Source organism: Erythrolamprus reginae, chromosome 2, assembly GCF_031021105.1.
Source record: "Erythrolamprus reginae isolate rEryReg1 chromosome 2, rEryReg1.hap1, whole genome shotgun sequence".
Taxonomy (NCBI): Eukaryota; Metazoa; Chordata; class Lepidosauria; order Squamata; family Dipsadidae; genus Erythrolamprus; species Erythrolamprus reginae.
The window spans coordinates 34,066,148-34,092,460 of record NC_091951.1 but is presented as its reverse complement, the minus strand read 5'-3'; the positions used below and the strand labels follow the sequence as shown (position 1 = coordinate 34,092,460).

The window sequence follows — 26,313 nt, the reverse complement described above, 5'->3', positions numbered from 1 at the left end:
GTGATGGCGTTCGGGAAAAATCTGTTCTTGTGTCTACTTGTCTTGGTGTGCAGTGCTCTGTAGCAACGTTTTGAGGGTAGGAGTTGAAACAGTTTATGTCCAGGATGTGAGGGGTCAGTAAATATTTTCCCCGCCCCCTTTTTGACTCGTGCAGTATACAGGTCCTCAATGGAAGGCAGGTTGGCAGCAATTGTTTTTTCTGCAGTTCTGATTATCCTCTGAAGTCTGTGTCGGTCCTGTTGGGTTGCAGCACCAAACTAGACAGCTATAGAGGTGCATATTCATTACTGTATTTTTCACAGTATAAGACACACCTTTTCCTCCCTTAAAGAGGCTGATAATTTGAGTGCGTCTTATACTCTGAACGTAGCTTTTTTCCCCAGCCCTAACTATCTGCTAACAATCTTCCCAGCTCTTACCTTGCAGGCTCTTTCATTGTTTCTCTCTGCAAAAATGTTTTCCAAGCCCTAAGTCTTTGCAGAGTTTTTTCATTGCTCTAACTTGCTCTGAGTAAGTTTCTTTCCAGCCCTAACCAGGTGCTAACAATGTTCCCAACTCTTACCGGTTTGCAAGCTCTTTCATTGTTATTCTCTGTGAAGAATGTTTTCCAAGCCCTGAGTCTCTGCAGGGTTTTTTCTACTTGCTCTGAATGTTTCTTTCCAGGTGCTCATAATGTTCCCAGCTCTTACTGGCTTGCAAGCTCTTTCCTTGTTACTCTCTCTGAATTTTGATCCCTTGACCATGGGGATATTGCAAAGGTCATAAGTGTGAAACTCGGTCACAGCTCATTGTTTCTGTGCCGTTATAACCTCGAACCATCACTGAATGAAATGTCGTAAGTTGAGGACTACCTGTATAAATCAGTCATCCAGCCTCTGAATTTTGATCCCTTGACCATGGGGATACTGCAACCGTCATAAGTGTGAAAAACTTGGTCACAGCTCATTGTTTCTGTGCCGTTATAACTTCGAACCATCACTGAATGAAATGTCGTAAGTTGAGGACTACCTGTATAAATCAGTCACCAAGCCTCTGAATTTTGATCCCTTGACCATTTATTTATTTGTTTGTTTGATTGATCGATTGATTTCTAATTTGTTTGTTTGATTTCTAAGCTGCCCAACTCCTTTCTGACTCTGGACGGTGACCACGGGGATGCTGCAACGGTTATAAGTGTGAAACCCAGTCACAGCTCATTGTTTCCGTGCCATTATAACTTCAAACCATCACTAAATGAAATATTGTAAGTCGAGAAATAATAATACTAATAATAATAATAATAACAACAACAACAACAATACTACTACTACTACTAATAATAGTAGTAATAATAATAGTAGTAATAATAATAATAATAATAATAATAATAATAATAATAATAATAATAATAATAATAATAATAATAGCCTCTGAATTTTGATCACGTGAGTGTGAGAAATGCTACAAGGGTTGTTAAGCGTGAAAACCGATCCTGTGGTTCGAACTGTCACTAAACGAACGGGTCGAGGAAGAGAACCTGTAAGCTGTGTGTCGTGCTCCTGTGTGTGCATAAAGTTTAGTTCACAAACTATCGTAAACCAAACTAAACCCATCGTCAAGCCAACGATGGTCAGCATGAACACAGCCGGTCAGTTATTGTTATGTTTCACAGGGGCGTCCTGAGGAAACTTGTTTGTGTTCAGCTTTCCTGACACGGACAGTTTTAAGCGGTGGGGACTCTGGACATTTGCACATATCCAGCCCGCCCCATAACAAGCCCGTTTCCCCACTGAATTTTGTGGCGTTCTTCTTTCTTCCTTCCTTCCTTCCTTTTTTTTTTTTTTTTTTTGGCCACCCGAGGGGCCTGGAAAAACTTGCGCGTTCAAACTCTCTGGCAGAGAGAGAGGGTGGGGGCATCTCTGCCCAAGAGGGCTTTGAAGGCGAACGAGTGTGACCTTTCCTCCGCGCCGCCGCCCACCTACCCGCCCGCTCCGGTTTGTGTTTATTCCGCGCCGTTTAGGCAAGGCGGGATGTGACCATCTCGGGCTACTCCTGTCCCCCGCACATCTGATAACTCCCCTGTCGCACGTCACATCCTGAGTCAGGTGTTAACTCTCACTTCGGCTGGGGAGTTCGTCTCTCTTTCCCTCTCTATTTGCATGAAACAATGCCAGTGTCCTGACATTTTAATTTTTATAGATGGATAGATAGATAAATAGGTAGGTAGGTAGGTAGATAGATAGATAGATAGATAGATAGATAGATAGATAGAGAGAGAGAGAGAGAGAGAGAGAGGGAGAGAGAGAGAGAGAGAGAGATAAGAAAGAAAGAAAGAGAAAGAAAAAAGAAAGAGAGAGAAGAAAAAAAGAAAGCGATAGATAGAGAGATAGATAGAGAGATAGAGAGATAGACAGACAGACAGACAAGAAAGAGAGAGAGAGAAAGAGAGAAAGAAAGAGAAAGAGAGAGAGGAAAGAAAGAAAGAAAGTGATAGATTGATAGACAGAGAGAGAGAAAGAGAGAGAGAGAAAGAAAGAAAGAAAGAAAGAAAGAATTTTCCCCCTTTTCTTCCTGAAGGGAACTGAAGGAAGGCAAAGAGAGATCTCTGCATTGACACACGACTTACCAACTCCATATGCCAAAGCTTCCTAAAAGGTGAGTGGCTTTAGTTGATATCTCGGTTTTATTATACGTGTTTTAGCAAGTTGCCTCGAGAGGGTTTTCACTCTCAGAAGAGGGTTGTCAGTCATTGTGAAGAATAACTCGCATGATGTTTTGCCTCCATGCCTTTATGAGTAAAACTATTTTCGGTGTGCCTTCCACAATAGTACTTGCTTGTTCCACTTCTTCGCACTAAACAAGTGAAAAAGAAGGACTTAGGGCTGGCAGGAGAGAGCAGTGTGCCAATATTTGAAGGGCTGCCTGCCACAAAAGAAGTGGGAGTCGAGCTAGTCTCCAAAGCACACCTGAGGGTTGAACAAGAAGCAATGGATGTAGGAACTAATCGAGGAGAGAAGCAACCTAGAACTAAGGAGGGATTTCCTAACAGTGAGAACAATCAACCAGTGGAACAACTTTGCGGTCAGAAGTTGTGGGTGTTTGAACACTGAAAACTTTTAAGAAGGGACTGGACAATCATTTGTCGAAAATGAGATATAGGGTTTCCTGCTTGAGCAGAAGATTGGATTAGAAGATCTCCAGGATCCCTGCCAACTCTGTTAATCGTAAATTATTATATGTGTCTAGTATTACATTAATATTCTTTACATTATAGAAGAGACCTCCACCACCCAACATTTCACCTTTTGTATATGTTTGGTGCATTAAATATTAAACTAGCTTAAATTCCTAACTGGTTTTTAATCTAAAGCACGCTCCCATAGATACACCGTTACATTTTGTACTTTCTGGTGTGACCAGTGTCAGCTCTTAGCAACCTCACAGATGTCTTGTTTACTTTTCCATCCCTGGTAAATAGAAATAGGCATGTTTCTATGTTTTCCTCACATCCCTGAGGGTCATCTTGTGCATCCCTGATATCCCCACTTTGCAGATCGAGTTTTATTGCTGGAGCAGGTGTTTGGGCTAGTTCTCTTCCAACTTCGTTATTCTATTACAGTATACACCATTTTAAACAGTTCTTCGGGCAGGGGGAGGGATAATTTTTTTGTGTGAGCTGCTCTCACGCTAATCTTTAACTCAGCTGGGTAAATTTCCAGTTTGTAGGCTTGGCTGCCTTTTCCCAGAGGATGTGAGTGTGTGTTTTGGAGAAGGGCACAAGAGGCAGACCTGTAAACGGATCTGTTATTTCCCTTCGGTCCTTCCTTCTTTCCAGCATTCAAAAGACACAGGAGAAAAAGGGCACAGGTAGAACTGGAACAGGCAGCTACCCCTGAGACTTACATTTATTCTGACCATTATTTTTTTATTTTTTTCTCCAACACAAAGTTAAAAACAATACATAGTTTCCAACACAAATCAAGCTTATTGCCAAACATATAGAAACATAGAAGCCTGACGGCAGAAAAAAATCTTTATGATCCATCTAGTCTGCCTTTATACTACTTTCTGTATTTTATCTTAGGATGGATATATGTTTATCCCAGGCATGTTTAAATTCAGTTACTGTGGATTTACCAACCACATCTGCTGGAAGTTTATTCCAAGGATCTACTACTCTTTCAGTAAAATAATATTTTCTCATGTTGCTTTTGATCTTTCCCCCAACTAACTTCAGATTGTGTCCTCTTGTTCTTGTGTTCACTTTCCTATTAAAAACACTTCCCTCCTGGACCTTATTTAACCCTTTTTATGCACTTTTTTTTCTTTTTACTTTGTAATCATTCAGTGGAGGCTCTTATATCTCTTTCTTTCACAAAGTGACTGTGAAAACATATAATATTCAAAAACCTCTATCTAATATTAAAACATTACAATAACCTTTACATTAATCGCTGGTCATCAAATTCACTTATTTAAGTTTTACAAATCTGTTGAGCTCATTATTCCAAAAAGCAATTTACTTATGCCAAGTAGATTATATATAAAATAAAATATAATAATTTATTTAGTTATTTAACATTTATTTATTTATTGTTTGTTTGTTTGATTGATTAGATTTGTATGCCGAAGAGAAGATGGTGCAGGGAAGGTGCACAATTGGCATCAGCACCTTGGTAGGCCTCGTGCGCCCAGCCTCATTTGGTTCCATTTCTTGGTAGATAGATTTTGGAATCTGGCAAGTGCACGGTTAAAGCTGCACATGTAGACAGGTCCTCGGCTTCCAACCATTCATTGAGTGACCACTGAACGGTGCAATGGCACTGGAAAAATGCGGCTTATGACCAGATTGCTGGGGGACATTGCTGACTCTGTAAACCTCTGAGAGAGAGCTGTGAAGTACCGTAAAATGTTATCTAAGTCTAAGAGCTATTGCTGTTGCTATTTTTAAGACCCATGGTGACACCGATTAGGAGTCAGTATTGCAGGCTGACTTTGCCCACTGCCAGTCATGTAGCTTAGAATTCTTAACTTCGAGCAGTCACTAAATGAACTGTTGTAAATTGAGGATTACCTTTATTATTGCTACATTATTATTATTGTGTCAATACAACACAGCAAACGAGATCACTATGCTGGATTTATTATTATTGTTGTTGTTGTTGTTGTTATTATTATTATTATCATCATCATCATCATCATCATCATCATCACCATCATCATTTTCACAAAAAACAATAATATTATATGCTAGGTTTCGTATCACAATATCACAAGTCAAACACTTCCCAAGCGTTTAGGACTGTATTGGGAAGTGTGTGATGTATTTTCATATGATGCGCGCAGATCCAAGTATGGTGGCCTTTTGCAACTGACAGATCGTGATCTTGTTAATGTTTATGGCTTTAAAATGCCAGTTGAGGTTTTTTTGGCCCAGCACCCAGTGTCCCGATTACTACTGGGACCACCTGTACTGGTTTATGCCAGAGTTGTCATAGTTTGATTTTAAGATCCTGATATCGGCTACGTTTTTCTTGTTGTTTCTCATCAATTCGACTGTCACCTGGTATGGCGACCTCAATGACCCACACTTTTTTCTTTTGCACAATCTTGAGATCTGGTGTATTGTGTTCTAAAACCTTGTCAGTTTGAATTCGAAAACTCCCAAAGTATTTTGGCATGATTGTTTTCAACTACTTTCTCAGGTTTATGATCCTACCAGTTCTTTCCCGCTGGTAGGTGGTAGCTGTGGCACAGGTACCAATGAAGCATCTGGGCCACGTAGTTGTGCCTCTGTTTGTAGTCCATCTGTGAGATTCTTGCATCATCATCATTATATTATTGTTGTTATTGTTATTGTTGTTGTGGTGGTGGTTGTTGTCGTTGTTGTGGTGGTTGTTGTTGTGGTTGTTGTTTTGTTGTTGCTGTTATTAATTGTATTATTATTATTACTTTTACTATTATTATTATTATTAATTATAATTATAATTATTATATACAAAATCCAGCATATAAATTTTATTTGCTCTGTATTACAAAAACCAGTAATACACAGCAAATAAAATTTATATGCTGGATTTTGTATATATTATTGTTGTTGTTGTTGTTGTTGTTGTTGTTGTTGTAGTAGTAGTAGTAGTAGTAGTAGTAGTAGTAGTAGTCGGGTCATGTACACAGTGGTGGGAGTGTTAGAAATAAAATATTAGTGAGCATGCATATTCAGAAAGCATTTAAAATAACGGGAAGATTTTTAAAAAAGTTCTTAAAGATTGGGGAGCAGTAGAATCCTTTAAAACTCCCACCCATGTGCCTCAGGACACTGCAACCACCATAAATGTGAGACAGTGATCCCGGGACACTGCAGCTGTCATAAATGTGAGACAGTGACCCTGGGGCACTGAAATCATCATAATTATGAGACAGTGATCCCGGGACACTGCAACCGTCATAAATCTGAAACAGTGACCCTGGGACACTGCAACCGTCATAAATCTGAAACAGTGACCCTGGGACACTGCAACCGTCATAAATGTGAGACAATGATCCCGGGACACTGCAACTGACATAAATGTGAGACAGTGTCCCCAGGATATTGCAACCATCATAAAACTGAGATAGTGACCCCTGGACACTGCAACTGTCATAGATGTGAGACAGTGACCTCAGGACACTGCAACCACCATAAATGTGAGACAATTGATCCCGGGACACTGCAGCTGTCATAAATGTGAGACAGTGACCCTGGGGCACTGAAATCATCATAATTATGAGACAGTGATCCCGGGACACTGCAACCGTCATAAATCTGAAACAGTGACCCTGGGACACTGCAACCGTCATAAATCTGAAACAGTGACCCTGGGACACTGCAACCGTCATAAATGTGAGACAATGATCCCGGGACACTGCAACTGACATAAATGTGAGACAGTGTCCCCAGGATATTGCAACCATCATAAAACTGAGATAGTGACCCCTGGACACTGCAACTGTCATAGATGTGAGACAGTGACCTCAGGACACTGCAACCACCATAAATGTGAGACAGTTGATCCCGGGACACTGCAGCTGTCATAAATGTGAGACAGTGACCCTGGGGCACTGAAATCATCATAATTATGAGACAGTGATCCCGGGACACTGCAACCGTCATAAATCTGAAACAGTGACCCTGGGACACTGCAACCGTCATAAATCTGAAACAGTGACCCTGGGACACTGCAACCATCATAAATGTGAGACAATGATCCCGGGACACTGCAACTGACATAAATGTGAGACAGTGTCCCCAGGATATTGCAACCATCATAAAACTGAGATAGTGACCCCTGGACACTGCAACTGTCATAGATGTGAGACAGTGACCTCAGGACACTGCAACCACCATAAATGTGAGACAGTTGATCCCGGGACACTGCAGCTGTCATAAATGTGAGACAGTGACCCTGGGGCACTGAAATCATCATAATTGTGAGACAGTGATCCCGGGACACTGCAATGGTCATAAATGTGAGAGAGTGATCCTAGGACACTGCAATCGTCATAAATGTCAGACAGTGACCCCGAGGCACTGCAGCCATCATAAATACCAGTCAATTGCCAACCTTCTTAATTTGAATCATGTGACCATGGGGATGCTGCAACAGGCGAAAAGTGTGGGAAATGGTCGTGTAGCTTTTTTTCTAGTCCGTTGTCAGGTTGAACGGTCACAAAACGAACTGTTGTAAATTGAGGACTACCGGTACTTAAAAGAAAACAACCCTTATCGGGTTATCTAATCGTTGGAGGGGGGGGCGCAGGTAAGAGGAAAGGGTGGGGTGCTCGCTCCTCGGTTGAACTCCCCTCCGTCGGTCTCCCCCGGGCTTCACTCCACCCACCCTCACTTCCCCGCGCAAAATCCAAGTTTGATCCAGGGAATCGCTGCGGCCGGCGCCGCTCCTCGGCTCCCTCTCCCTCCCTCCCTCCCTCTCGCCTCTTTGCTCTTGCGCGCTTTCTCACTCTCCAAGGACCGGGCCACCCGCAGCCGCCCACGCCTTGCGCTCAGCCCGCGGGGCTTTCTGCCGCTCCCTTCGACGGAGGAGGGACCGGCTTTGCCTTGGGAGCTGCGGTGGCGGCAGCTGCGGACGGGTTGCGCCGGAGGAGCCCCTCGGCTGGCACTCGGGCGCTCCTGCTGAGACTTTGGCAGCGGGGCGGGAGTGACGCCGGCAGCCCGCGAGAACCGGCCGGGGAAGGTGAGCGAGGGCCGCCGGGCAGCGCTGCCCCGTGCCGTGGCTTCTTTTCCTTTCCCTCCCTTCCTTGATCTCTCTCTCTCTCTCTTTCTCTCTCTCTCTCCTTTTCTCACTCCCACTTTCTCATTCCCGCTTTCTCACTCACTCCTCCTCCTTCCCCCACTCTCCCTCTCTCCTTTTCTCTACCTCTTTCTCCCTTCCTCCGCCCTCTCTCTCCTTCCCTTCCTCCTTCTGTTTCTCCCTCCCCCTCCTCCTTCACCTCTCTCTCTTCTTTTCTCACTGACTCTTTCTCCCTCTTTTCTCCTTCCTCTCTCTCTCCTCTTTTTTCTCTCCTTTTCTCTCTCTCTCTTTTTCTCGCTCCTTTTCTCTTACTCGTTCTCTCCCTTCTTCCCTCATTTCTTTCCTCCTCTCTCCCCCTCCTCCTCTCTCTCTCTCTCCCTCTCTCCTTTTTCCCTTCTCTTTCTCCCTCCCTCCCTCTCTCCTTCACTTCCTCCTTCAGTCTCTCCCTCCCTCCTTCTCTCCCTCCCTTTTCTTTTCTCTCTCACTCTTTCTCCCCCCATTTCTCTCTTCTTTTCTCTCTGTCTCTTTCTGTCTCCCTTCCTTCCTCTTCCTCTCTCTCCCCCCTTCTTCTCTCCCTCCCTCCTCCTCCTTCTTCCCTCTCTCTCGTTCTCTTCTTTTCTCTCTCTCGTTCTCTTCTTTTCTCTCTGTCTCTTTCTGTCTCTCTCCCTCCCTTCTTCTTTCTCTCTTTCTCTCCCCCTTCTTCTCTTCCCTCCCTCCCTCCTCCTCCTCCCTTCCTCCCCCCCCTCTCTCACTCTTATTTTCTCTCTGTCTCTTTCTATCTCCCTCCTTTCCCTCTCCCTCCCTCCTTTCCTCCTTCTCCACTTCTCTCTCTCCTCTCCGTTTTGGGGGCTTCGAATGTACTTTTTTCAGCACCTTCTTTGATTTCCCACCCGCTCCCGCCCCCCTTCCCTGCCGCTTTCCGATCGGGTAAGCAAAGGGCTTGAGTGACACCTTAAGCAACGACCCGCGGAAATTGGCGCTCCCATTAACTCCCTTGAAGGGGTTCCCGAATCAACACACCCATCCCCAATTTATATTTTAAGACAGAGGGGCCTCAAGTGACACCCTCCGTCAGACACACACACAGAGAGAGAGAGAGAGAGAGAGAGAGAGAGAGAGAGAGAGAGAGAGAGAGAGAGAGAGAGAGAGAGAGAGAGATACACAGACAACATTGGTGCGTGCACACATGTTCTCACGGAAGAGGGGAGTGCTTGCTGGTGTTAGATACGTCGGACTACAGCTCCTATCCTCCCCAATCTCATATTTCCACACACCCCTCCCCAGCCCCCAAGCAGGCTTCCCTATTTTCTTTACTGTTTGGGTCGTTTCCATTTTTTTCTGGCTTTCTTTGCTTCCTTTTGTTTTTAATTCCTCTCCCTGTCACTATCCAGTATTTGGCTCTTTATTCCACTCCCGAGGCAGAGAGAGCAGGTGAATTATAGTCTCCCCAGAGCCAAAGAGATATTTTCCTGCCCCCCCTCCCCTTGAGGCTTGTGGTTCCGTCTTCACAAAAGGGCAAAGGAAAAAGAAAAAAAAAGACTTAAGAGGTTCCCTTTGGGATTTTTCCCAGTTTTAGAGGGTTCCTTAGTTCATATGTCTTCGCTTGCAGGCTTTGCTGGAGATTCCCAGCAGCAGATCGCCTGCTGGCCTGTTTATACAGGCTGGGCATTCCTCTGATTTTTAGGATAGAGGTGGCTGGATGAATGTAGGGGGCTGGAAGGGGGAAGCTCTCCAGATGGATGGCTTAGCATCTGCTGGCGGTGCCCGGATGACAAGAAAAAGTGATGGCGTTTGGCACGAAGCGCATTGAAGTGTATTTTGAGAACGAGAGAAGAAGAACAGCTTGGAAGGATTTAAGAGCCAGGTCTTTTTCCCTTCCCTCTTTTTCTGCAAGTGCGCTCGATTTACATCTCCACAGAGACATAAGCCAGAAACGCAACCCTGACCTTTGGATCTCCTTTGGGGTGCAAACAGAGTTTGGAGATTTAACTCTTCTTTCCCTGCCTGGTGGCCGCAAGCTTATAAACTCAGACAACCACTGCTAACTTCTGTGCCTCCCGGTGAAATTTTAATAATACGGTTGTGCTCCCTGTTTCTTTTTAAGAAAAAACAAACAAAAACAAAACAGAAGCAGGAGGCCTAGAAGACATTTTCCAACTTCCAGGGCTTCCTCGCTTGTTTTGATTTCTGGAGGGAAGGGTGACATAAGAGCTGAAAGGCTTGGTAGTTTCTGTTTAAAACTGGGGTGTGCTTTGCTTTCGTTCTGCGGACTCAAGACTGCATGCCAATAGCTGCCCTCTAAAAGGTAATGACCCAGAACAATAACTAAATGCATTCCATTTACATTCCTTTCCAACCTGTCCCATTTCCTCCTCATGGTGTGTATAATAAAATGCTTGTGCACCACCAGCAAAGAACAAGTGCACTGCGAAGAAAGAGTTTATTAAGTCACTCAAACAAGCTAGCCAAGCTGTATATTGCAAAGACTCAGTGTGGGGCATTCATACCTGGCAGATTTTTGGAGGGTCTGTCAGATTTTTAATCAGTGATACTAAACATGTAAGCGCAACATGGGTGTCATTGAGAACTGATATTTGTTTGTTTGTTTTGTCTTTTAAAAAATCTCTTCATTAAATATATACGTTAAAAATGAAACAGAGATAAATATAATACACAACATATCAATGATATATGTTGCATTATGACACAAATAGAAGAAAAGAGAGAAGGAAGAAAGCGAGAGGATAGAAAAGATAGAGTAGAAAGGGGAAGTTTGGGGAAAGAAAAAAGAAAAGGGGGATTGAGAAAGAAATGAGAAAAGGAGAAGACATGCCATCTAACGAAGCAGTGGAAGTGATGTGCCGGTGCCTGGAGGCTGTTGGGGTCTGGATGGGTGTCAACAGACTCAAACTCAACCCGGATAAGACGGAGTGGCTGTGGGTTCTGCCTCCCAAGGACAATTCCATCTGTCCATCCATAATCCTGGGGGCGGGAATTATTGACCCCCTCAGAGAGGGTCTGCAACTTGGGCGTCCTCCTCGATCCACAGCTCACATTAGAGAAACATATTTCAGCTGTGGCGAGGTGGGCGTTTGCCCAGGTTCGCCTGGTGCACCAGTTGCGGCCCTATTTGGACCGGGACTCACTGCTCACAGTCACTCATGCCCTCATCACCTCGAGGCTCAACTACTGTAACACTCTCTACATGGGGCTACCTTTGAAAAGTGTTCGGAAACTTCAGATCGTGCAGAATGCAGCTGCGAGAGCAGTCATGGGCTTCCCTAGGTATGCCCATGTTACACCAACACTCCGCAGTCTGCATTGGTTGTCGATCAGTTTCCGGTCACAATTCAAAGTGTTGGTTATGACCTATAAAGCCCTTCATGGCACTGGACAAGACTATCTCAGGGATCGCCTTCTGCTGCACGAATCCCAGTGACCAGTTAGGTCCCACGGAGTGGGTCTTCTCCTGGTCCCGTCAACTAAACAATGTCGCTTGGTGGGACCCAAGGGAAGAGCCTTCTCTGTGGCGGCCCCTGCCCTCTGGAACCAACTCCCCCCAGAGATTAGAATAGCTCCCACCCTCCTAGCCTTTCGTAAGCTTCTTAAAACTCACCTCTGCCGCCAGGCATGGGGGAACTGAGATACTCTTTCCCCCTAGGCCTTTACAATTTTATGCATGGTATGTCTGTATGTATGTTTGGTTTTACAAAAAGGGGTTTTAACTGTTTTAATACTGGATTGTCATATGCTGTTTTACTACTGGATTGTCATATGCTGTTTTACTACTGTTGTTAGCCGCCCCGAGTCTACGGAGAGGGACGGCATACGAATCCAATCCAATCCAATCAAGTCAAATCTTCTTACAGAAGGAGACAAATGACCTGGTTCAGACATTGCACTAAGCACAAATTTGCTTAACTGTGGTTTCTTCAATAAACCACAGTGTGTGTGGGGGGTGTCCTTGGTTATCTTTGAGCTTGGTTGTTTTCTTGCAGATTTTTCATTACCCAGATTAGGTATAGCCCATTTGGAAAGGGATTGGGAGAGCCCATTGGGGGGGGGGGGGTTGTCCTGCTGCGTTTTGCTTTTTTTAAAAAAAAAAAATCTACTTTTTTCATCATTTCTGTGATTACTTTATTGAGCGTTAACCAACCAGGATTGTGTGTTGTTGATAGGGTGGCCATACACAGGTAGTCCTTCACTTAACACTTCACTTAATACTCCGGTTTCTCTTCAGATCGTATAAATCTTTCGCCTTTTTTACTTAACAATCCCAACTCAGCCCAAAATTTCTATTGCTAAGGAAGACCTCCAAGACCGCCTTCTGCCGCACGAATCCCAGCGACCGGTTAGGTCCCACAGAGTTGGCCTTCTCCGGGTCCCATCGACTAAACAATGTCGTTTGGTGGGACCCAGGAGAAGAGCCTTCTCTGTGGCGGCCCCGACCCTCTAGAACTAGCTCCCCCCGGAGATTAGAACTGCCCCCACCCTCCTTGCCTTTCATAAAGTTCTTAAGACCCATCTCTGCCGTCAGGCATGGGGGAACTGACATATCTCCCCCGGGCCTATACAGTTTATACATGGTATGTCTGTGTGTTTGATTGCTTTTAATAATGGGGGTTTTAGTGTTTTTAAATTATTAGATTTGTTCTTACATTGTTCTTGTTATTGTTGTGAGCCGCCCCGAGTCTACAGAGAGGGGCGGCATACAAATCTAATAAATAAATAAAATAAATAAATAAGGCAACTGTTAAATGAATTTTATTATTATTATTATTATTATTATTATTATTATTATTATTATTAATTATTATTATTAATTGGATTTATTTATTTTAGAAGAGACACCCTCTTGTCTCACACACATGTGGGAGTGTAATGCCTCTTTAGATATTGTGATTGCCGTGTTCAGGCACTCTCAAGAAGGGTAGGCCAAGTTTAGAACAGTGATGGTGAACCTATGGCACTGGTGCCACAGGTGGCACATGGAGCCATATCTGCTGGCACATGAGCCGTCGCCCTAGCTGAGCTCCAACATGCATGTGTGTGCTGGCCAGCTGAGTTTTGGCTTGCACAGAGGCTCTGGGAGGGCACTTTTTCCATGTCTTTGTAATTACAAACAGTGACTAAATGAACTGTTGTAATTTTGCTATAGTGGTGAATATCTGTAGCTCAGGTGTAGGATGAGGGGAAAAGATTTGTTCTCCAAGCTTGTGGGCTGTTTTCCGAATGTTTGCTTATCAGACTTGGTGCCGTTGTAACTTTGAACAATTCTTGACAAATGTATCTTTTTCTTTTATGTACACTGAGAGCATATGCACCAAGACAAATTCCTTGTGTGTCCAATCACACTTGGCCAATAAAGAATTCTACCTACCTACCTACCTACCTACCTATCTATCTATCTATCTATCTATCCTAAGTGAACCAGTGTAAGTCAAGGACTACCTCTACATGCAGAAATAGCAATAACAATAACATTTAGACTTATATACCACTTCATCATGCTTTTACAGCCCACTCTAAGTGGTTTACAGAATCAGCATATTGCCCCCAACAATTTGGGTCCTCATTTTACCCACCTCAGAAGATGAATCCACAGCTGACATTGGAACATCATCTTTCGGCTGTGGCGAGGGGGGCGTTTGCCCAGGTTCACCTGGTGCACCAGTTGCGGCCCTATTTGGACAGGGAGTCACTGCTCACAGTCACTCATGCCCTCATCACCTCGAGGTTCAATTACTGCAACGCTCTCTACATAGGGCTACCTTTGAAAAGTGTTCGAAAACTTCAGATCATGCAGAATGCGGCCGCGAAAGCCATCGTTGGGCTTCCTAGATTTGCCCACGTTTCTGCAACACTCCGCGGCCTGCACTGGCTGCCGATCGGTTTCCGGTCACAATTCAAAGTGTTGGTAATGACCTTTAAAGCCCTACATGGCATTGGGCCAGAATACATCTGGAACCGCCTTCTACCGCACGAATCCAAGCGGCCGATAAGGTCCCACAGAGTTGGCCTTCTCCGGGTCCAGTCGATCAAACAATGTCATTTGGCGGGCCCCAGGGGAAGAGCCTTCTCTGTGGCGGCCCCGGCCCTCTGGAACCAACTCCCCCCAGAGATTAGAATGGCCCCCACCCTCCTTGTCTTTCGCAAATTACTTAAGACCCACCTTTGTCGCCAGGCATGGGGGAGTTAAGTTATCCTTTCCCCCTAGACTATTACAAGTTATGTATGGTATGTTTGTGTGTATGTTTGGTTTTTTATAATAAGGGTTTTTTAGTCGTTTTTATTAATTGGATTGTTCATGTTGTTTTACCACTGTTGTTAGCCGCCCCGAGTCTGTGGAGAGGGGCGGCATACAAATGCAATAAATAATAATAAATAATAATAATAATGAAAGGCTGAGTCAACCTTGAGACGGTAGTGAGATTTGAACTGCTAAACTACAACTAGCAGTTAGCTGAAGTAGCCTGTAGGGCTGGACTCTAACCACTGTGCCACCTCGGCACAAAGGGAGGTGAATGGCACTCTGTAGAAACTCAGAGATTCTCTTATTTCATCGGCCAGCAGCCAACTTTGTGCAAAGCCTGAAGATGGATGGTTAGGAAGCTGGGACAACTGGACAAGTTTGAGCTACGCTCCCCACCCTGCCTCTAAATTGTCTCTCTTCTGCAGAAGAGTCATACAAATTTTTGGCCTGCATGGAGTCCATCCATTTGCTCTTATGATGGGAATCAGTCCAAAGCAGCAACTCTTTCCAGGAGCAAATTCAAAGATTATTTGGCAGAGCCTTGGCATCTGAAGTGGAAAAACATTTCGAGCGGAATTATATTCCCTTCATTATCAGTATTATTTTTACTTGTACTTTTTCTATTCCGATCTGATACACAATTTAATAGATGTCGCTTGGTGGGCATGATGTAGTTTGGGAGTGGCATGGCTTGGTGGGCATGGCAGGGGAATGTTATTGCGAAATCCCCATTTCTTCCCGATCAACTGGGAGTCAGGAGGCAGAGAACAGATGGAGGTGGAGCCAGTCAAAAGTGGTATTTACCGGTTCTTTGAGCTACTCAATATGTCTGCAACCTGTTCTCTAGAACTGGTCAGAACCTGCTGTATCTAGAACTGTATCCAGAACCTGTGTCAGGGGTGGGTTCCAATTACCTTTGCTACCGGTTCTGTGCGCGCGCACATCCGCCCATAATATTTCGCTTCCATGAATGCTCAATAGCTGGAATCAACACCGAAACACAGCTGAGGAGCTGATCAGCTGTGCTTTGGGGGGGAAAATAAAGGTTAGTCTTAACCCGTGGGAGGGTATTTTATTTATTTTGTATTTATTCATTTGTCCAATACATAAATACGTAGGAAGAAAATAGACATGTGATAATATAAAAAGAGGGTGAAGGTGAACTTAAAGGAGAGGATATATGAAAGGAAGAGAATATATAAGATAGGTGAAAAAAAAGGAAAGACAATTGGACAGGGGACGAAAGGCACACCAGTGCACTTATGTACGCCCCTTACTGGCCTCTTAGGAACCTGGAGAGGTCAATCGTGGAGAGTCTAAGGGAGAAGTGTTGGGGGTTAGGGGTTGACACAATTGAGTCCGGTAGTGAGTTCCAAGCTTCGATAACTCAATTGTTGAAATCATATTTTTTACAGTTAAGTTTGGCGCGGTTCGTATTAAGTTTGAATCTGTTGCGTGCTCTTGTGTTATTGCAGGAGGGTCCTTTTTCAAGCAGCAAAAGAGGATAAGTCATCCAAACCTCTATGACCTATAAAGCCCTACATGGCATAGGACCAGATTACTTCCAAGACTGCCTTCTGCAGCACGAATCCCAGCATCTGGTCAGGTCCCACAGAGTTGTTGTTGTTGTTGTTGTTGTTGTTGTTGTTATTGTTGTTATTATTATTATTATTATTATTATTATTATTATTATTATTATTATTTAGATTTGTATGCCGCCCCTCTCCGTAGACTCGGGGCGGCTTACAGCAATGATAAAAACAATATATAATGACAAATCTAATAGTTAGAATCTAAAATAACAATAATACATTTAAAAAGTCTAAAAAACAAGAAACCCCAAATATATAAAAAACATACATACATTCATATCATGCACAGAAAACTACAAAGGGAGGGGGAGATGTTTCAGTTCCCCCACACTTGACGACAGAGGTGGGTTTTAAGGAGTTTACGAAAGGCAAGGAGGGTGGGGCAGTTCTAATCTCTGGAGGGAGCTGATTCCAGAAGGTCGGAGCCACCACAGAGAAGGCTCTTCCTCTGGGTCTCCTCAGGGTCCCATCAGCCAGACAATGCTGGCTGGTGGGGCCTGGGGGAAGAGCCTTCTCTGAGGGGCCCCCAGCCCTCTGGAATCAGCTCCCCCCGCGCGATTCGCACTGCCCCCCACCCTCCTTGCCTTCCAAAAAAGTTTAAAGTCATATTTATCACCAGGCCTAGGGTAATTAGATCTTCCCCCCTGACCAGCGAGTCTGTTTTTAGTGTGTTTTATGGGATGAATGATTATGAATGTTTTAAATTATTTTAGGTTTTTAATTATGTTAATTAGATTAGATGTATTATTATGTTTTTATATATGTTGACAGCTGCCCCGAATCCTCGGAGAGGGGCGGCATATAAATCCAATCAATCAATCAATCAATCAATCAATCAATAATAAATACAAAAAATTGCAAACAAAAAAATATGGCGGCACCCATGGACCGTCTCCGACCAAATCGGATTCGTGACATCACCACCATCTGGTCCAAACCGGGAGGAACCCACTGGGCACGGATTCCAATCCCCCCTGCTACTGGTGTGCTGCGCACGCAACCTCACTTTTGCGTGTGTGCATGCGTGTCCCAGTATGGTTTTGCTTCTACGTATGCACAGGAAGCAAAATCCTGCAAGGAAATGTGCGCAAGAGGGAGATTTTGGTGATTTTTTATTTGCTTCTGCGCATGCACCGAAGCAAAATTACGCAGGCACGCACGCAGAAGAAGCAAAGCTGCCCGCGCAGCTCCATTTTTGCTACCAATGCCTTTTGCTACCTTTACTGTTCCGGTAGCAACCCGCTACTGGAACCCACCCCTGGCCTGCGTGCAGCGTGAAGTGTCTTTGTTCAGGCTTGAAGCCAGCACTGCCCTTTCCCAGGAACTCTTGTCTCTTTCCCCTTCCATGGAAGGGGTGTGTTTTTGTGTTATTTTTCTCAAAAGAGTCCACAAGCTGAACCTATCCTCCCTAACTCTGTTCAAGCCTCTCTTGTGCGTGGATGACACTGTTTAGTTACATCGCCACTGTTAAGAAAACAGCAAAAAAAGGGCAAGGAATTATTTCCACTTTTATTTTATTTATTTTATTTTATTATTATTATTATTATTATTATTATTATTATTATTATTATTTATTTATTATTATTTATTGGATTTGTATGCCGCCCCTCTCCGCAGACTCGGGGCGTCTAACAACAATGGTAAAAAACAACATGTAACAATCCAATTTAATAAAACAACTAAAAACCCTTATTATAAAAACCAAACATACACACAAACATACCATACATAAGTTGTAATGGCCTAGGGGAAGGAATATCCTAACTCCCCCATGCCTGGCGACAAAGATGGGTCTTGAGTAATTTGCGAAAGACAAGGAGGGTGGGGGCCGTTCTAATCTCTGGAGGGAGTTGATTATTTTATTATTTGTCAAACAGTACAATGTAGTAAGTATAGATATAAACATGGACGTGAATGAAAGAAATGAATACAAATAAATGGGGACCATAGGGCAGGGATGGTAGGCATGCTGGGGGGCTTATGCACGCCCCTTTTATGGACCTCTTAGGAATGGAGTGAGGTCCATAATAGACACTTTGAGGTTGAAGCTGTGAAGGTTTGAGGAGGTAACTACGGGGTCAGGTAGAGAATTCCAGGCGTTGATCACTCTGTTGCTAAAGTCGTAATTTCTGCAATCGAGTTTGGAACGGTTTATTTAAATGTGTGCACTTGTCTTCTTTCCTTGTGGATCCTTGCCCCCCCCCCCTCTCTTTCTTCTCATTTCCATTTTTGTGTTTTTAACTCTTAAGCTCCCTCAGGCAAGGCCTGCTATGAATAGAATAGAATAGAATAGAATAGAATAGAATAGAATTCTTTATTGGCCAAGTGTGATTGCACACACAAGGAATTTGTCATTGGTGCATATGCTCTCAGTGTACATAAAATAAAATATACATTTGTCCAGAATCATGAGGTAAAATGTCATAGGGAACAAATAAGTAATCAGGAAATCAATATTAATATACAGTAAATTGTAAGGACACAAGCAAAAAGTTACAGATATTCAGTCATAAGTGGGAGGAGATGGGGGATGGGAATGATGAGAATATTAATAGCAATAGTCTCCGAATCTTCGGAGAGGGGCGGCATACAAATCTAATAAATTATTATTATTATTATTATTATTATTATTATTATTATTATTAATGCATTCTTAGTGAATAGTTGGACAGTGGTGAGGGAATTATTTGTTTAGCAGAGTGATGGCGTTCGAGAAAAAAGTGTTCTTGTGTCTAGTTGCCTTGGTGATTTTTTGCTATATTTCTAGGCATTTTATGGCCCATCTCTATAAAACCACATTCCCATTCAATTCAGAGGGTTCCTTCAAAAAACAATGCAAGGAATCTGCTTATCCAAAGCAAAGAACCATATAGCCCATCATCTTGTTTCCATAATGGTCACTAGTAACCCTCACCCATCTGCCCTAGTACTGTGATGCTAAACCAATGGCACACAGAGCCATCTCTGGGCATGCCAGCCGTCGCCCATTGCTCTTCCGGATTCTTTCTTTGCAAGATCAGCTCTTCTGGTTTCTGGTGCTCCTACACGCATGCACCAGGGAGCTGATCTTCCGGTTTCCGGTGGTCTCGTGTTTCGGCACTTGGACCCAAAAACGTTCGCCAACACTGCCCTAGTGTATGGCCCCTAGCCCTGAAGTAAAAGCCTGTTTAATTAGTAGCGATTAAATAGCCAGGGGGATGTCTTGTCATTTTATTACCGATCGGTAAAATATTTTTATTACTTTTATATATTATAATATTTTATAACTGGTGAGCCAGGGTTTGGGTTAAGGTTAGGGTGCCTGGCCTCTCCTTGCCTCAAAGAGATACAATTGCCCTATCTATTGTTATGGTTAGCTCTGACCCAGCTCCTGCCCCAAGAACTGTGGATGTGGGGGAGACATCCACATGCTGCAGACCTGTTTTGCCCCCGGTGGAATCTGCTGATGAAGGCTCCTCTGACCAAGAAGACATGAGTGACAGGGAGAAGGAGAGTGTGGCAGACAAATCAGAAGGAGATCAATTATCTAGCTCCTCCTTGGATTCAGAACAAGAGTTAATGATACAGCCACGCATCCGGAGAGCGATGCATAGGCAACAAAAACTGAGAAATTATTATCAAAGAAAATGAGGCCACCTGTGGTTGGGTGGGGCTGTGGTAATTACTGAGGCTACTATAAATAGCAGCCTGTGGGTTTGGCCATTGTGGAGGATTATCTGATCATGGTGTTTCGTGCCTACTTTGCTGACTTTGACCTTTTGTGTGCTGATTTTTCCCCGCTTTGAAACTAAAGCAGAGCAAAGTGTGTTTCACTTTGTGAAAGAAGAAGGACTGTGAATTGCCTCACAGCTGCAAGCTAAGAACTGATAAGGGACTTGTACAAATTACTAGTTTGTTTGGAGACGAGTGCTCTTTGCTATACAAAAAGAGGGCTTAGTTAAGTGAATTTTCATTATAAAGAACATTGTTTTGAATTTTCAAACATGTGTGTGTCTGAAATTTGTACCTGTGAATTTTCGGGAGGAGTCTGCCAGAGAGCCCGACAGAACATCTATTTACTATTACTGAACATCCAAAATATACTATTTAATTCTATGTATGTATGGCATATGTGTACATACATATTACACAGAGGCACACAAAAATATACATTCTCTACTATACAGTATAAACTATATTTGTATGTACACACACGCACACACAGCTCTTCTAAAATTATACACATTCAACCTCATTTCCTGCAATAGGAAAAACATACCCAGAGCCCAGAAAAGAAGAAAAGAAAAAAAATTCAAACATTTTCTACTGGTTCTGTGTATCTGACCAATTTTTTTCTACCAGTTCTGTGTACCTGACCGTACCTATAGGAGCCCATCACTGACTTCCTTACTGTAAACCGCTTAGAGAGGGCTGTGAAGCGGTATATAAGTCTAAATGCTAATGCTAAATTCTATCGTGTTGGAATAAGGAGATAAATGCCACCTCAGCACCTGCACAGCTAATGGAGTCTTTGGGATGTCTCCTTCATGAGTCAAGCAAAAGGTGAAGGCAACCTCCGAAAGCATTGTGACATTACAAAACAGGGAGTGTTTGTGCCATGATTAAGTGCAAGCAGGGACACGGCCAGATAAAAACAAGCCGTAATGCCAACATCAAGGATCTGGGTAAACAGCTATGTCATTAGCAAGTACTGGAAGCTTCTGAGGCTCAGCGCCAGCCACAAGTAAGCAACAGGGATTTCCATAACCCAGGCACTTGTATGAGGAATGGCTGTTCTGGATTCTTATTTGGTGAATCATGTGACAGTCTCAAGGGGAACATTTCCACCGAGACTGGGGTGATATGATAGCAGTGTTCCAACATCTAAAGGGTTGCCACAAAGAAGAGAAAGTCAAGCTATTCTCCAAAGCACCTGAAAGCAGGATAAGACGCAATGGATGGAAACTAATGAAGGAGGGAAGCAACTTAGAACTAAGGAGGAATTTCCTGACAGTGAGAATAATTATCCAGTGGAGCAACTTGTGGGTGCCCCAGCACTGGAGGGTGAAAATATTTACTGACCCCTTGCATCCTGGACATAAACTCCTACCCTCAAAACGTCGCTACAGAGCACTGTACACCAAGACAACTAGACACAAGAACAGTTTTTTCCCGAATGCCATCACTATACTAAACAAATAATTCCCTCAACACTGTCAAACTTTTTACTAAGTCTACACTTCTATTTCTACTAGTTTTTTCTCATCATTCCTATCACCCATTTCCTCCCACTCAGGACTGTATGACTGTAACTTGTTGCTTGCATCCTAAGATTTTTATTAATATTGATTGTTTCTTCATTGCTTATTTGACCCCTATGACAATCATTAAGTGTTGTACCCCATGTTTCTTGACAAATCTATATTTTATTTTATGTACATTGAGAGCATATGCACCAAAGACAAATTCCTTGTGTGTCCAATCACACTTGGCCAATAAAATCCTATTCTATTCTATTCTATTCTATTCTATTAGAATAGAATAGAATAGAATAGAAACAGCTCATCTGTTTGGAACCCATATCACATCTCAAACATTAACACCCTTGAAAATGTCCAAAGATACTTCACCAGAAGAGTCCTTCACTCCTCCACTCGAAATAGAATACCCTACGAGACTAGACTTTCAATCCTGGGCCTAGAAAGCTTAGAACTAAGACGCCTTAAACAAGATCTAAGTATTGCCCATAAGATCATATGCTGCAACGTCCTGCCTGTCAGTGACTACTTCAGCTTCAACCACAACAACACAAGAGCACCCAACAGATTTAAATTTAATATTAACCGCTCCAAACTTGACTGTAAAAAATATGACTTCAGTAACCGAATTGTCGAAGCGTGGAACTCATTGCCGGACTCCATAGTGTCATCCCCAAACCCCCAACACTTTACCCTTAGATTACCTATGGTTGACCTATCCAGATTCAGAAGAGGTCAGTAAGGGGCGAGTACAAGTGCACTAGAGTGCCTTCCGTCCCTTGTCCTATTGCTCTCCTATATCTCCTATACCTTTCTTCTATTCCTATATCTCTTCTTCTATTCTTTCATTGATATGTTTTATTCCTATATCTTCTCTTCTCTTCCTTCTTAGGTATATTTTACTATGAGTATATCCTCTATAACCTTCATCATGTATTTTACTATGTGTATATATTTATATACCCACTAAAACCCTCATTGTTTATTGGACAAAATGAATGAATGAATGAATGAAAAATAAATAAGACCTCCAAGGTCCTTTCCAACTCTTGTTATTCTATCTTTGTGGACGTTCAAATGCCTCCAAGGAAGATATACTGTACTAAAATGTTATTCTCCTCCATCTAGATGTTGAGTCCCCTCCAGAAGTGCGGCTCCGAAGGTTGCCTCCTAGATTGTGACTTCCTGCCCTGGCACCGGAGCAACCTTCGGAAGCAACATCAGAGCTGTGAGGATCCAGAGCTGAGGAACAACTGCGATAAGCAGGAGAAACCTTCCACGCCAAGCATTCGTTTGGATGACACTGAAATAGTCAACTGTGTCCAGATCCCGCTTCAAGACCCGGGAGGGTTCTGGCGCTCTCGAAGTGAGGGACGTTTGGATCAACAAGGGGCACCATGCCAGCGGGAAACTGTGGAAGGGGACAAAACAGGAAGTGGATGGAGCTTGCCGTCCCCCAAATCATTGAGGAAAGAGCGACAACTGGGCGAGAAAGTGGCGGCAGCAAAGCAACACCTGAGGAATTTCTTTGGTGGATCTAACAAAGTCAGTGGAACTTCTTAATACTTTTTTAATACTCCTCTTACTAATTGTCTGTAACAGGGGTAGGCAAACTTGGCTCTTCTATGATTGGTGGACTTCCACTCCCAGAATTCCTGAGCTCAGGAATTCTGGGAGTTGAAGTCCACATGTCATAGAAGAGCCACCTTTGTCTACCTCTGGTCTGGAAAGATTCTCAGTTATCCAGGTCGTGGTTGGATACAAAATGCTTTTTTTCAGGAGTTTCTTGTTTTTTTCTTTTGAAGACATTTCGCTTCTCCAAGAAGCTTCTCCAGCTCTGACTGGATGGTGGGGAATGGAAGGATTTATATTCCTTGCAGACAGCTGATCCTTTGCATCCTTTTAGAAGGTCCTTGAAGAACTTGGAGATTTATCTGTGTCCTCAGGTGGTCCTGATTCCTGTAGTCTGCAATTTTTTCTCTGAAAAGCCATTCCTACTCCCAACACCATTCAACCCCAAAATTCTCTAGCTAAAATTCTCAGTCATCCAGGTCATGGTTGTCCCAAAGGTGCTTTTTTGGAGGCAACTGGACTTTCTTGGTTTTTTTTTTTTCTTTGAAGACGTTTCATTTCTCACCCAAAAAAGCTTCTTCAGCTCGTACAAGACGACTCACTGCCTGCAAGGAATATAAACCCTTCAATTCCCCACTATCTGGTTAAAGCTGAAAAAGCTTCTTGGATGAGAAGTGAAACATCTTCAAAAGAAAAAAAAACCAAAGAAGTCCAGTTGCCTCCTGAAGAAAAAGCATCTTTGGGACATCTTACTAATGCTTTCTTTCTTAGAGAAAGCAAGTAGAATGCTTGGCTGCATAGCTAGAGGTATAACAAGCAGGAAGAGGGAGATTGTGATCCCGCTGTATAGAACGCTGGTGAGACCACATTTGGAATACTGTGTTCAGTTCTGGAGACCTCGCCTAAAAAAAGATATTGATAAAATTGAACGGGGTCCAAAGATGGGCTACAAAAATGGTGGAAGGTCTTAAGCATAAAACGTATCAGGAAAGACTTAATGAACTCAATCTGTATGGTCTGGAGGACAGAAGGAAAAAGGGGAACATGATTGAAACATTTAAATGTGTTAAAAGGTTAAATAAGGTTCAGGAGGGAAGTGTTTTTAATAGGAAATTGAACACAAGAACAAGGGGGCACAATCTGAGGTTAGTTGGGGGAAAGATCAGAAGCAACGTGGGAAAATATTATTTTACTGAAAGAGTAGTAGATGCTTGGAACAAACTTCCAGCAGACACGGTTGGTAAATCCCCAGTAACAGATTTTAAACATGCCTGGGATAAACATATATCCATTGTAAGATAAAATACAGGAAATAGTATAAGGGCAGACTAGATGGACCGTGAGGTCTTTTTCTGCTGTCAATCTTTTTCTATGCTTCTCCATTTCAACCCCTGCGAAATTCAACCCCAGATCTTTTTTTTTGTTTGCCTATCCATTATTATTTTTGCTTGCTTGTCTAAACAGCCGAGTGTCTTTATTCCCACTGGTTTTAATCTCTGGAATTTTCTGCTGTGAAAAATGTATCCGTTAAGGTTAAATGGCTCATAATTAATGATCAAGGAAAGGTTATGGTCGAGGGCCTGGGATACAGAGCTCTTGCGCTGTCCCCGCAGAGGCTAGTGAATTACTCAGAAAGGCTGGGATGCTTTCTCTTGCCATTCTCCAGCCTCCCTTCCCCCACCTGATTTTGTTTCAAAACAATATTTTAGTTAAAAACAATGATAATAATAAACAAGAAGCCGACATGCTTCTTGCTGAACCACACTTAACTGCATCTTTTGGTCACTACACTACAAAAAAGACATTGAAACTCTAGAGAAAGTGCAGAAGAGAGCAGCTAGGACGATTAAGAGGGATGGAGACTATAATACAGTGGAACCCCGACATAAGAGCTGCTCTACTTAAGAGCAACTCGAGATAAGAGCTGGGAGGGGAGATATATTTTTGTTCTACTTACAAGCCCAAATTCGAGATACAAGCGCCAAGGAGCTGTCTCCTGAAGCCAAACGCTAACTTCCGCGTTCGGCTTCAGGAGACAGCTGCGAAGCGGCGCGCGTGTTTTAAAAGGTTGCAGCCGGCCTGGGGGGCTCGGGGGGGTGCTTGCAGCTTTCTTTCTTGCTCTTTTTCTTTCTCTCTTTTACCTTCCCTTCCTCTATTTCTTCTTTTCTTTCTCCTTCCCACCTTCTTCCCTCCCTCCCTCCCTTCACTCATTCCTCTCTTACTCTCCCCTTTCATAAGTTTCCTTGCTTCCTTCCTCTGTTCCTGTCCCTTCCCTCTTTCCTTCCTTCCCACCCTCCGTCCATTCATTCACCCATTCCTCTCTTGATCGCTTAAAGCCGGTCCCTGGTGCAAAAAGGGTTGGGGACCTCTGTCCTACAGGATTGGGTGGCAGAGAAGTTGAACATATGTAAATTTAGTTTAAGAAAGTTTACAAGTTACCGTAAGTGAAAGAAACTTCATTATTCATTTATATGTACATGTACATTTCTTCATTAAAAACATGTCTTTCTGCATAATTTAGACTAACTTTGTGAGTTTTTTGAGGGCTGGAACCAATTAAAATTATTTACATTAATTCCTATGGGGAAAAGTCGTTCGAGATAAGAGCTGCTCGACTTAAGAGCCCAGGTCCGGAACGAATTAAACTCGTATCTCGAGGTACCACTGTATACGAAAAGTGGTTGCAGAAACTGGCCATGGCCAGTCTGGCAAAGAGAAGGACCAGGGGAGACATGGTAGCAGTGTTTCCAATACTTCAGGGACCGCCACAAAGAGGTGGGGGTCAGGCTGTTTTTCAAAGCACCTGAAGGCCAGACAAGGAATAACGGATGGAAACTGAACAAGGAGAGATTCAACCTGGAAATAAAGAGAAAGTTTCTGGTGTTGAGAGCAATCAACCAGTGGAACAGCTTGCCTGCAGAGGTTATGAGAACGCCAATATTATTATTTTATTTTATTTTATTTTATTTTATTTTATTTATTTATTTTTATTTATTTTATTTATTTTATTTATTTTATTTTATTTTATTTATTTTATTTTATTTTATTTTATTTTATTTTATTTTATTTTATTTTATTTTATTTTATTTTATTTTATTTTATTTTATTTTATTTTATTTTATTTTATTTTATTTTATTTTATTTTATTTTATTTTATTTTATTTTATTTTATTTTATTTTATTTTATTTTATTTTATTTTATTTTATTTTATTTTATTTTATTTTATTATTTCATTTTATTTATTTTATTTTGTTTTGTTTTGTTTTTTATTTATTTAAATTTAATTTATATGCCACACAACTCCCTGGGGACTCTGGGCGGTTTACAACAAAAATCTAAAAAAGGCAGTTTAAAAAACAATTTAAAACCCGTATAATAAAATCATACATAT

General features: G+C 42.7%; 1 protein-coding gene across 4 annotated transcripts in view; it reads left to right on the top strand.

Moving 5' to 3' along the window:
• The first annotated feature begins 2,025 nt into the window (after window positions 1-2,025).
• Window positions 2,026-26,313, top strand: part of LOC139160143 (regulator of G-protein signaling 2-like) — a 55,740-nt gene continuing 31,452 nt past the window's right edge. For 2 of the 4 annotated variants that reach the window (XR_011557887.1, XM_070737721.1), the window contains exons 1-2: window positions 7,994-8,210; window positions 22,478-22,894. Coding sequence is in view for 3 of the 4 variants with exons in the window: in XM_070737721.1 (XP_070593822.1) it covers window positions 22,478-22,894 (417 nt within the window). In the remaining variant the exon portion in view is untranslated. Of the gene's footprint in view, window positions 2,635-7,993; window positions 8,211-22,477; window positions 22,895-26,313 lie in introns of those variants that run through there. The other 2 variants (XM_070737720.1, XM_070737719.1) reach the window with 2 other exon arrangements.